The following is a 12,338-nucleotide window of genomic DNA, read 5'->3' as shown; positions in this document are numbered from 1 at the left end:
GTGCCTCTCCTCAAATCCCCTCCCCAAAGTTTCAAAAAGAATTGACCAGGAGATCCAATTCTGTGGACCCCAAAAGGAGGTGCCCCCATTCTCCATTGTTTTCAATGGAGAGAAAATGCTTTTGAGCTGGAAGCTAAAACGTCTTAGCAGCCAGCTTAAATTTTGTGCATCAGTGCTCCCTAGCGCAGCTTAGAGGGAGCAATGGTAGCTATGTGGCTCTGTAGCACCAAAACTGCACAGAATGTTTTGTTGTTATGTTTTTATATTGTTGTTGCCTGTCTTGTGTTTTGAGTTGCTCAGGAAAAAAAGCAGGCATATAAACATTTTAAATAAATAAATATGTATGAATGCCAGGTGTGTGTTGCTGTTTTTTTGGCCATGGCTTTCAGTGCAATGAGAGTTGAGCTTCGTTCTGCTGCTGGACCGTCTACTATGTGGATGCAAGATTGCCTGCTTCTGGTCATTCAGGCAATAGTGCATTCCCTCTTCATACATTTTGCTATAAAGTCATTTTGTCTAATATAAAAGAGCATGTGAACAATGTCTTCAGGTATAGTCTTTTATGGGGAGCAGCAAGAATTATTTTTCCAGTATAACAAGCTAGCAATGGAAATCTTGTACAGTACATTGTTGTCTGTGCCCTCAAGCATTTGGTAAAGTTTATGTTAAGCAGAAATTATGCTATAAGGTTACTTCTCAAACTGGATCTGTTTTTTATTAATGTTCTTTTTCACTGTGAACTGATACATCATATGGTTGTTTGTCTAGCTGACAAACAATAACTCCCCCCCGGGGCCTTCTCCCCCCCCTTCCTCTTGCTCTTTCCTACTTATGTGGATGAAGAATTTGATTATTAGGAGCTTTTTTCCCTTCTGGATAATTGTGTACCTTCTAAAGAAATATATTTGCGTTTCTGAATTTCAAAGTTTGTTTTTATTATTTCTCTTTATTATGTAGTTAATGATATGGAACACTTCGATAACCTGCTGTCCATTATAATGCAAGAAATGTATTCTAATGAACATAATCAAAAGCTAGCTTATCATAGTTGTATGACTTTCCAGCAGACTAAACAATTACACAGTGGATGAACCTTGAACACAGAAATAACTTATTCGGTAGTTCTGTATACTGGAGGCAAAAGGCCTACTGTTGGTTATTGATTGTCTTGTGCATTCTTTTTATTTCTTTTTCAGAACTACACACAGTACATCCCATTATCCATATATGACCTACAGACTTGGATGGGCAGTCCTTCCATTTTTGTATATGATTGCTCCAATGCTGGCCTTATTGTCAAGTCCTTCAAGCAGTTTGCCCTGCAGAGGGAGCAGGAGCTGGAGGTGAGATATCACAGAGGGATCGCACAGAGGGATAACCGCAGTGGGCCAGTAGGGCACTATAAATGCTGGGGCAGGGTTGGGGAGTTCTCATTGATTAGGAAACACACAACTAAGAGCCATACAGAAAACTGAACTGGGGAAAAATTATTTGGAGACAGTGTGCCATTCTTATCCAATCTTTCTGGCTCTGTTTGCCATCCCATATTATGGCCTGGATAATTAATACAGGGCTTAATTAAATAAAATTAATTAAATGATAACATTAATAGAATTAGTGTCCTAATGGGTTTTACTACAGAGCTGAATGCAGGGGTCAAACAAGCCCATTTATCTTACACATTGCAAGACCTTAGCTGGCCTAGAGGTCTATGACTGCTTCTTGCACCAAACATACAGTTAGTAAACTAATGCTTTACAAGGGTTACAAAGAAGAAACTTACTGCTATTGCCATTAATTTCACAGAATGAAAAAGAGCCTTGACACTCTTAATAAAAGAGACATTTTATGTTAAGCATTGAATTAGTGTTCCCAATGTAAATTCTAAAAGTGAAGTCATTACATTTAAGATTTTTCAGTTTTGCCATTGACTCTGTTTGGATAGATATTATTTCCCCTAGTTGCAACTGCCAGAGATTCATGATTAGAAACCAATTTCTTATTTTATATATTTTCAATTTTCACTTGGACTTTGAGAAACCAAGCCAAATTGGTCTGAAGCATGATTCTGATTGCCAAGATTGTCCACAAATTTAATGTTTTGTTAAACCAGAAAGTCTACGTATTGAAATTTACTATATATAAATAACACAGCCTTTCAGATAAGTGCAAAGATTGACTAGCTTGCTTATACATTTACCTGCATGTTTCAGAGCAGCATTAATACAATTTGACATTAACTTGGGTTATCTGCAAGGCTGTGCTAATAGAACCAGAGGTTTTACATCTGCCACATTTCCATAAAAGAAAAAGTCATCCTGTCAGTCTTTGTCATTTTGTCACTTGAGAAGCTAGAAAGCTGCACAACTGCACTCATTAGGTGCTCAGAGTCACTGCTTTGAATTTCTAAAGGGAAAACGTCATAAGCAGAACATCTTCTGTCCTAAAACACTTGTCCCTTCTCCTAATTGGGGTCCTCATTCTTTGCTTTCTCATGACTATTTTCTAACCAGTGGCTTGGATCCAATAGAGTGTTTCCTTTTAATTTTTTTTTTTGATACTATACGTAATCCATTGCAATATCATCATATGAATTATAATTGTACAAAACAATACTCATTTTAAAAATCAACTTAACATTGAATTTCAGTTAATTTTAGCATTCACAGAGTATCATAAACTTTTAGCAGCCATTCTTTCTTATTAGGAAGTAGGGATGGGCATGAACCGGCTCACAAACCGAAATTCGGGCTGAACTTGGGTTGGTTCAGAGTTTGCGAACCGATGTTGGGGGAAGGTGCCTTCCCTGAACATTTGCTGGACTTTTGGCTGGTTCGGTTCAGCTGTTCAAGGACAGCCATATAAACCTTACAGCTGAGTGGTGCTGGGTCGGCCAGTCAGCTGTTGGATTTAAATGGCTGGCTGGCAGCCATTTAAACCTAATAGCTGACCGGCGGACCCACTGAGCTGTTAGCTTTAAATGGCTGTGAGCCATTAAACCCATGAGAACTTCGACGTGGTCTCTGTGCTTCACACCCATGGGATCTAGTGCACACGCGCTGGATCGATCGATGCTGTAGCTAGCTCTTTTAACGGATTTTTGCGCCCAGACCTCGGGCATGCACAGGAACCCCACCACGCATGCCCAGAGGGGTGGGCACGGACATCCCGCCAGTTCCTTTCTTACTGCCACGTTGGAAAGACCTTTTCTCCGTCGGTCTGATCGGTTCGCTATTTTTGGCTATTTGCCTCACGGCTCTTTCGATTTTTTCCTCGCTTTTCTAACCTTTTTCATGTTACTTCTTTGTTACCTACAATTTTTTTTTTTTAAAAAAAAGACTTTATTTTTCCTGAAGGGGGGGAATTCCGTTTACCTCAGCTTGGCCTTCGGGCTCTACCCCTCCCTTCTCTCCCCCTTCTTTCGCCACTACTTTCTTATTCTATGGAGAAAAAGTGGGGCTTTTTTAACCGGTGTCAACGTTGCGGTAGTAAACTCACACCGTCTTACCGCCACACTCTCTGTATTTTTTGTTTGGGAGAGTCTCACAGACCTGACTTGTGACAGCACTGTGCAAGATTTTCCAATCAAACCAGGAAAAAACGAGCTGCTCGCCTTAAAGTTGCGCTCCTAGAATCCGCTCTAAATCCTACCACAATGATGTACTCTGAGAGACCTTCGACCTTGACGGCTCCAGTATCGAGGTCTGCTTCTAATATCGTCCAATCGACACCGAAGCCTCCGGTATCGAAGGCGCAATCCTCCACCTCAACACCGGTGAAGAAGAGACCCAAGGCAAGTAAGGAGAAGTCCGCAAAAAAGGGTTCCTCCAAGCCCTTCAAAGCGGTGAAGAAGGTGAAGGTAGCGGAGTCTGCACTGGCTGATGCCCCTATAGTGCCGCCCGCTCGATCGATATTGGACACTCACTCTCCTCCACCTATATCTACCATTCAAATTTTGGACTCTCCTATTCAACAACTGGAGCGTCCTTACTCCGCCGTCGAGAATGTGGAACTCCTAAGTCACCCCATGGGTGCAGAGATTTCCCTCTCTCCTTCTCCATCGTCGACATCAACGTTTTCGGAAGCTCCCAATGTTGATGCAGGTCGGAATCGACACATTCATTCTAGCACGCAGCGTCACCCTCCACGCCTGCATGGCGATACAATTGATATCGATGAGCAAGTTTTGAGAGACCGTTCACAAGGACGGCACATTCCTTTGTCTCCGAGACGTGATCGGTCTAGAAGTCAATCCCCTAGAGTCTTCATTCCCCTGCCACCACCAATGTCGTGGGATCACCGCCAACTGAGATACCTCTATGGCAAATATCCACCATCAATGCCCTGGCTCACTCCTGCAGGCTATTCCAACTGGGATCGATATTCGACCTACTCTGCTCACAGATCAAGGTCACCCCATAAATCAAGACCTTCAGCATCGCTGTCTCAACCTCCGGCTGAAGATCCTTCTCACCATCAAGTGGAACCTCTGGGTTCTGCCACCCCCCAAATCGTTCCACCAAAAGTTTTAACTAGTCAACCCGAAGCTACTCCAGTACAAATACCAGAACAGGGCTGCTCTGACTCTGGAGATGAAGAATCTGACTCAGAGGCTTCGGAGATTTAAACCTCCCCTGACCACAAGTCATCGAACCAGGCGGTCGCGGAGGACTTCCCTATATCACCATCCGAGAATCTTACTTCTTATGCTGACCTTGTTAAATGAATGGCCCACTCTCTCGGCCTTTCTGTGGTACAACAACAGCCACAGGTTACTGATCCTGTATATGATATTGTGCAACTGGATACCTCCACTACCATTGCACTCCCCATGTCCGCATTCCTCTTGCAAGCTATCAAGACCCCATGGGAAAAGCCGTCTTCAGCACCAGTGTCGACAAGACGTCTGGACCACATGTACAGAGTCCAGGACACAGGTGCCGAATTTTTATTTTCCCACCCTCAACCAAATTCGGTAGTCGTCACATCCTCGTCCAAGTCGAAACGATTGCACTCGGCACCCTCTGGCAGGGAAAGTAGGAAATTAGATGCATTCAGGAGACGCTTCTACTCCACGGGTCCGTTAGGGGTCAAAACCACTAACTACCTAGCCTGCATAAGCAGATATCAATATACTCTGTGGGAAATATTCTCCGACCTCCTAACCCACCTTCCGGAAGACAAGCATATAGTGGCTAGGGTTATTCAAAAGGAAGGCATGGTTCTTGTGAAGCAGCAACTCAACACATCCAAACATGCTTTAGAGGCTTCCTCCAGAACAATGGCCTCAGCTATCGCTCTGAGGAGACACTCCTGGCTCCGCAATACCAGTCTTCCTCAAGATACTATGTCATATGTCGAAGACCTCTCCTTTGATGGCCTCGGCCTTTTTAACAGCACAACAGATACCATGCTCCAGGATATTGATAAGAGCATAAAGGCATCTCGCACTCTAGGGGTGTCACCTTCCACGAGGCAACAATATCGCCCTCGCACCTGGTCTAGGCTCTGGCAGAGACGCACTTCAAATCGTCAGTCTCCGGATAGGCAATGGAGGCCGCGTACAGCTTCTGGTGGTCAAAGACCCACCTTTCAAAATCCTAAGTTCGGAACTGGACAAGAACCCTCACGCACCAAACAACCAAGGTCCTCCAAGCAGGGCTTTTGACTTCCCTCCTACCGAGTCAGTTCAAACACATCTGTCACCCTTCCTTTCAGCCTGGCATCACATCACCTCGGACCAATGGGTGCTGTCCATTGTAACTCAGGGCTATCGTATTCAATTCAACCAGAACCCCGTCACTCCAGTAGTCGTCACCACACCCCCTTCCCCACCTCTCCTAGAAGAGGTGTCCATCCTACTGCAGAAGGAAGCCATCGAACAGGTACCACCACACCTCCACGGGACGGGATTTTATTCCCGATACTTCACAGTCCCAAAGCGGGATGGAGGTGTTCGACCCATTTTAGATCTGAGGGAGCTGAATTGTTATGTCACCTACCACCACTTCCGCATGGTGTCCTTGCAGCAGATTATGCCACTGCTCCGGAGAAACGTCTGGATGGCCACCCTCGACCTCCAAGACACGTACTTCCACATCACTATCCACCCCTCCCATCGCCAATACCTGCGCTTCGCATTTGGTCAACACCATTACCAATATGTGGCTCTACCATTCAGCCTTTCAAGCACCCCAAGAGTCTTCACAAAGACTATGATTGTGTTGCCGGCCTTCCTCCGTCTCAAGGGCATCTCCATCTACCCGTACATAGACGATTGGTTCCTAGTGGCGTCCTCCAAAGACACTCTAGTCTCAAACATCAACGAGACATTGGTACTCTTGAAAGATCTGGGCTTACAAATCAGTCTCCAGAAATCTCAATTGCAACCGGCCCAGCAGATACAATACATCGGTGCCCTACTGGATTCCAAGACATGCATGGCTTACCTGCCCCAAAACAGGGCGGCAGAAATCGTCCACTTAGCCACCATCGTTCGTACCCAACCCTTGGTCACGGCCTTCCAGATACAGAGGCTACTCGGCCTTATGGCCGCGACTATGTCGGTCCTGGTCTTTGCAAAACTAAATATGCGACACCTACAACTGTGGTTCATTTGCAACTTCGATACCTTGAAGAACGCACATACCACTGTCCTAACCCCCCCTTCCAACATACAAGAGTCCTTACTTTGGTGGACTGTCCCCTCCAATCTTTTCCAAGGAGCACCCTTTCATCCGCCGTCACCCCCAAATCACCATAATGACAGATGCTTCCCTGACGGGATGGGGTGCGCACACCATGGGCCTTTCTGTTGGGGACAAATGGGATGCACAGAAGAGGAAGCGACACATAAACTTCCTGGAACTGCTGGCAGTACAACATGCTGTCACCAGCTTCCTACCTATAATCAGGGGAAAATGTGTCACGGTCTTCACACTTTGGATGTGAAGCGGGCTCTCCTGTTCTACCTCAATAGAATACACCCAACGAGACGAGACTCATAAGAACATAAGAACATAAGAGACGCCAATGTTGGATCAGGCCAAAGGCCCATCCAGTCCAACACTCTGTGTCACACAGTGGCCAGAAATACCAGTGCCATCAGGAGGTCCACCAGTGGGTTTAAGAACATAAGAACATAAGAGACGCCAATGTTGGATCAGGCCAAAGGCCCATCCAGTCCAACACTCTGTGTCACACAGTGGCCAGAAATACCAGTGCCATCAGGAGGTCCACCAGTGGGGCCAGGACATTAGAAGCCCTCCCACTGTTGACCCCCCCAAGCACCAAGAAGACAGAGCATCACTTGCCCCAGAGCCCCTAGCTATACCTTGTGGCTAATAGCCACTGATGGACCTCTGCTCCATATGCTTATCTAATTCCCTTTTGAAGCCATCCATGCTTGTAGCACCCACCACTTCCTGTGGCAGTGAATTCCAAGTGTTAATCACTCTTTGGGTGAAGAAGTACTTCCTTTTATCCATTCTAACCCGACCGCTCAGCAATTTCATGGAGTGCCCACGAGTTCTTGTATTGTGAGAAAGGGAGAAAAGTACCTCTTTCTCTACCTGCTCTTTCCCATGCATAATCTTATAAACCTCGATCATGTCACCCCTCAGTCGTCTTTTCTCCAAGCTAAAGAGCCCTAAGCGCTTTAACCTTTCCTCATAGGGAAAGTGTTCCAACCCTTTTATCATTCGAGTTGCCCTTTTCTGCACTTTTTCCAAAGCTATAATATCCTTTTTAAGGTGTGGTGACCAGAACTGCACACAGTATTCCAAATGAGGTCTCACCATTGATTTATATAGGGGCATTATTATATTGGCTGATCTGTTTTCAATACCCTTCCTAATAATCCCCAGCATAGCATTGGCCTTCTTTATTGCAGTCACACACTGTCTCGACATTTTCAGTGAGTTATCCACTACAACTCCAAGATCTCTCTCTTGCTCAGTCTCTGCCAGTTCAGACCCCATCAATGTGTATTTATATTTAGGATTTTTGGCTCCAATGTGCATCACCTTGCACTTGGCCACATTGAACCCCATTTGCCATGTTGACGCCCACTCGCCCATCCTTGACAGATCCCCTTGGAGTGCCTCACAATCCTCACTGGTTTTCACCACCCTGAACAACTTTGTATCATCCGCAAATTTAGCCACTTCACTGCTTACTCCCATCTCCAAATCATTAATGAACAAGTTAAAAAGCAGTGGACCAAGTACTGATCCCTGCGGTACCCCACTGCTTACCACCCTCCACTGAGAAAATTGCCCACCTACACTCACTCTCTGTTTTCTATGAACTAGCCAGTTTTTGATCCATAAAAGGACTTGTCCTTCTATCCCATGATTTTTGAGCTTACTTAGGAGCCTTTGATGAGGAACTTTATCAAAAGCTTTCTGGAAGTCAAGGTAAATAATATCTATTGGATCCCCCTTGTCCACATGTTTGTTCACCCCCTCAAAGAACACTAACAGGTTAGTGAGACAAGATCTTCCCTTACAGAAACCGTGCTGAGTCTGCCTCAATAGGTTTTGTTCATCTATGTGCCTACTAATTCTTTCCTTAATAATGGTTTCCACCAATTTACCCGGTATCGACGTCAGACTGACTGGCCTGTAATTTCCCGGATCTCCTCTGGAACCCTTTTTAAAGATGGGAGTGACATTAGCTACCTTCCAATCCTCAGGAATGGAGGCAGATTTTAAGGAAAGATTACATATCTTTGTCAGGAGATCTACAAGTTCACATTTGAGTTCTTTCAGAACTCTCGGATGTATGCCATCTGGGCCTGGTGATTTTTCAGTTTTTAAGTTGTCTATCAGTTTTAGGACCTCCTCTCTCACTGCTGAACTGTTAGGTTTAAATGACTGTGAGCCATTAAGCTCCTCAGTTTCACTCCCCCCTTGAAGCAGGAGGAAGTGAAACCAGCAGGTTAAATGGCTGCAACCCTTCCCGGGTGTCCCCCCCTCTTCTCCTGGCCCTGGTGAGCCACAGCTGGGAGAAAAGTGGAAGTGAAGTCCCTTCCAGGGAAGTCCCTGACCCCTTTCTCCTGGTGGTAGCTCGCCGTAGCCAGAAGAAAGGGGGAAATCGAACTTGCCAAACCAGCTTGGTTTGGGTGAGGCCCTTTTGGGTCATTTTTGGGGGGTTCATGCCCATCCCTATTGCTGTGGCTGTTTAAGTGCCAGGGCAAGGCAGCAGGGCTGGCCCTTGTTTTATAGATGAAGAGCCAAGTTAGACAGCTCACCTAAGATCCTACAGAGGCTCTGAGACAGAACAGGGAGCTTACCTGCTTCCCGGTTTTCGGGTTTAGTAGTTTGGCCACGGTCTGCCTTCTGTAATTGTAATGGCCATTTTAAATAAGTTGTTGAAAACATTGCTCATTTATGCCATTCTCTTTAGCTAGCCTTTTTGAAAATTTTGAAAATTTAAATAAGTACAGTTATCAAAAGTAAAGAGTCAGTATGATATAGTGGTTAGAAGGCTAGAAATAGGACTGGGGAAAGCCGGGCTCTGCCCTGTCATGAAACTCGTTTGGACTTTGGGCTGGTCATTCTCTCTCAGCCAAACTTACCTTAGAGGATTGTTGGAGAAGCATTCTATAAAATAAGAATAAAAATTCTTCCATCCATAAATATAGCATATTCTTTGGCTTTCTCACTCCTCATAATAAGCCTTAGGAAGGTCTTTCTGTCTGTGTGCTTGATTTCTTACAGAAAACTTTTTTTTTTTTGCCTCTGTCATTTCCCTTTTGTTGCCATGGGCTCTGAAGCAAGTTGCATGTTTCTTAGGGGAACAAGGAAAGCTGCTATCTTTTCCAAAGAATCTTGAAGCTTACCTTAACCAAGCTGGTTGCTCATCGTGTCCATTGTTCCTACACTCAAGAATTTTTGTCATGAGTTTTGGAGTTTTCCTTTCTTAAACCCAGCAAGTCTAAATCATATAAGCATCTCAAAGATGTATAGTGAACAACTGATTGTGCCTTCATTTGGGTCACTTTAGCAGCTGATGAAAGTATTTAATTACTTGTTTTTCCTCACTGAGGAAGTAAAGACTGAATGAGTGATATGGACATTGGTGCTGAGAGGCTGCTGCTAGATGAGGCCTGGAGTGAACATTGTCTGTATACTTTGCCTGATAAAAAGCAGTTTTACATTAACTGGTGCTGGTTGGAAGCTGTTGTTGGATATGTTTATGCAAATCTTTTAACTTCAAGCTCCTGATCAAACATATTCCTCTTGGTATTTCTTTTGCTTGAGCATGCCAAGAGTTGCCATGAATTCACTGGTCAAGAAATGTGTCTTTCACTTTTGGAGCATACCCATTGCAGAAAATATTATGTACCTTGTTAAAAATAAACAGTGCTTGTGGTTTTGTAAAACAAAGTGTATTAAGGGTTAAATTGCAGGTTATTTTCAGATGACAATACATAACAATGCAAGAGTGCATTGTTATGTCTCATAATTAACTGAGATTTTGATCTTAGTACTATGTTTTTAATTAAAATTAAGAAGTGTCTATTCTCCCCCCATCTCCATTAGGCTTCATGTTCTTGGTTTTTGTTTAGAGTGTTGCTTGTATAAATAGCGGATATTAAAACACCAAATCTGTTCCTAGCTAATATCTCTAAATATTTATTTTGATAAATGCACTATTTCCATTCTACAAGAAGGACGCCAGCACAGTTTGGAGAATGGAGATAATTCATAAGTTGTATTTATTTAGTACTGTTGTTGAATTGTGTGTGTATGTGTACTTTAACAAAAATGTTGACCTACTGGATTATGGACTCATGGAGTAATTTGGTGTGCAGTAGTAGTTGGGATTAAAAGATGGTCAGATGGTATCTCTAACTTTCTTAATGTAAGCTAGGTTTCCCCCCAGACATTTGATAACCAAGATGTTTTTTCTGAACTTAAACTTGAAATGTATTTTACTTGTATCCCATTTATAGCTAGTGTCTATGCACATGTAGTGAAGGCTGCTACTTGTTATCTGGATCCTTGCCCATCCTGGCTGTTAAAATCATGTAAGGACCACACCAACAAACCCTCAGTATCTATTATAAATCAGGCACTAACTCAGGGCACCTTGCCTCAAAGAGGCGATTATTCATATACTAATTAAAATCCATCCCTACAGAATAATGATGTGGTAACTTGCTGCCCAGTCTTCTAATCTGCCTTTTCTGGGCAAAGTTACTAAGAGAGGAATAATGGACCAACTCCAGGTCTTCTTGGATAACTTATCTGGTCTAAACCCCTTTCAGTCTGGGACAGAAGTGGCTCTTCTAGCTTTAGTTGATGACCTCAATCTGAGTGTAGAGAAAAGCTATACCTCTTTGTTGCTCTTATTCTATTTATCTGCAGCCTTTAATACAGTAGATCATGCCATCTTTTGAAGTGCTTGGAGGCAGAAGTAGGTATCTGTGGATGCTTGTTGAACTGCTTCAAATCATTCCAGTTTGGTGTAATGGTTAAGTGCGCGGACTCTAATCTGGGAGAACCGGGTTTGATTCCCCACTCCTCCACTTGCAACTGCTGATGTGACCTTGAGTCAGTCACAAGCTCTGGCACAGCTGTCCTTGAAAAAGAGCAGTTTGTGTCAGAGTTCTCTCAGCCCCACCCACCTCACAGGGTGTCTGTTGCGGGGAGGGGAAGGGAAAGGAGTTTGTAAGCCGCTCTGAGACTCCAAGTGAAGGCCTCTTTGGCCTTCTGCTTCTCCCCCTCACCCTCACACATCGGGCTCAAAGGGTTGGTATTGGAAACCAGTTATCATCAATGTGGGACCTATCCTGTAGAGTTCCACAGGGTGCTGTTCTATCCTCCCATGCTTTTCAATATGTATGTAAAGCCCTTAGGACAAATTGTTCGTAGCTTTGGGGTTGGTTGTTATCAATATGTGGATGATATCCAGCTCTATATACTCTTATCCAAATCTCCTGGTGATGCAATAAAGGTCCTGAATAATGGCTTGGCTGCTGTGGTTAATTGGCTAAGAGTGAACAAATTGAAACTAAACCCTGAAAATGCAGGGATAATGCTGGTTGGGAAGGGAGAGAACTTGAAAGACACAGGCTTTCCACTTTTGATGGAGTTCAGCTGACCCTTGCTGGCTCAGTTATGAGCATTGGGGTTATACTGGACCCAGCATTATTGCTGGAGCTGTTAAGTTAATGCAGCTGCAAAAAAGGCTTTCTTCCAACTCAGCCTAGCCCATAAGATGTCTCCTTACCTTGATACAGCTGGTTTGACCAGCTGGATCCACACCACAATAAAATCAATACAGAGGGAAAAAAATCTACAGATTTTTAGCTCTTTCTAGGCTCCGGA

The 12,338-nt window shown here is 44.0% G+C and overlaps 1 protein-coding gene across 1 annotated transcript in view; it reads left to right on the top strand.

Moving 5' to 3' along the window:
* The window catches only part of RPTOR (regulatory associated protein of MTOR, complex 1), a 455,351-nt gene that overhangs the window by 46,239 nt on the left and 396,774 nt on the right, over positions 1 to 12,338 (top strand). Inside the window, exon 3 of the mRNA XM_015408620.1 lies at positions 1,197 to 1,343. Coding sequence (XP_015264106.1) covers positions 1,197 to 1,343 — 147 coding nt within the window. The remainder of the gene's footprint in view (positions 1 to 1,196; positions 1,344 to 12,338) is intronic.

Source organism: Gekko japonicus, unplaced genomic scaffold (assembly GCF_001447785.1).
Source record: "Gekko japonicus isolate JY-2015 unplaced genomic scaffold, Gekko_japonicus_V1.1 scaffold57, whole genome shotgun sequence".
NCBI classification, from domain to species: domain Eukaryota; kingdom Metazoa; phylum Chordata; class Lepidosauria; order Squamata; family Gekkonidae; genus Gekko; species Gekko japonicus.
This window is presented reverse-complemented; position numbering and strand designations above follow the sequence as displayed.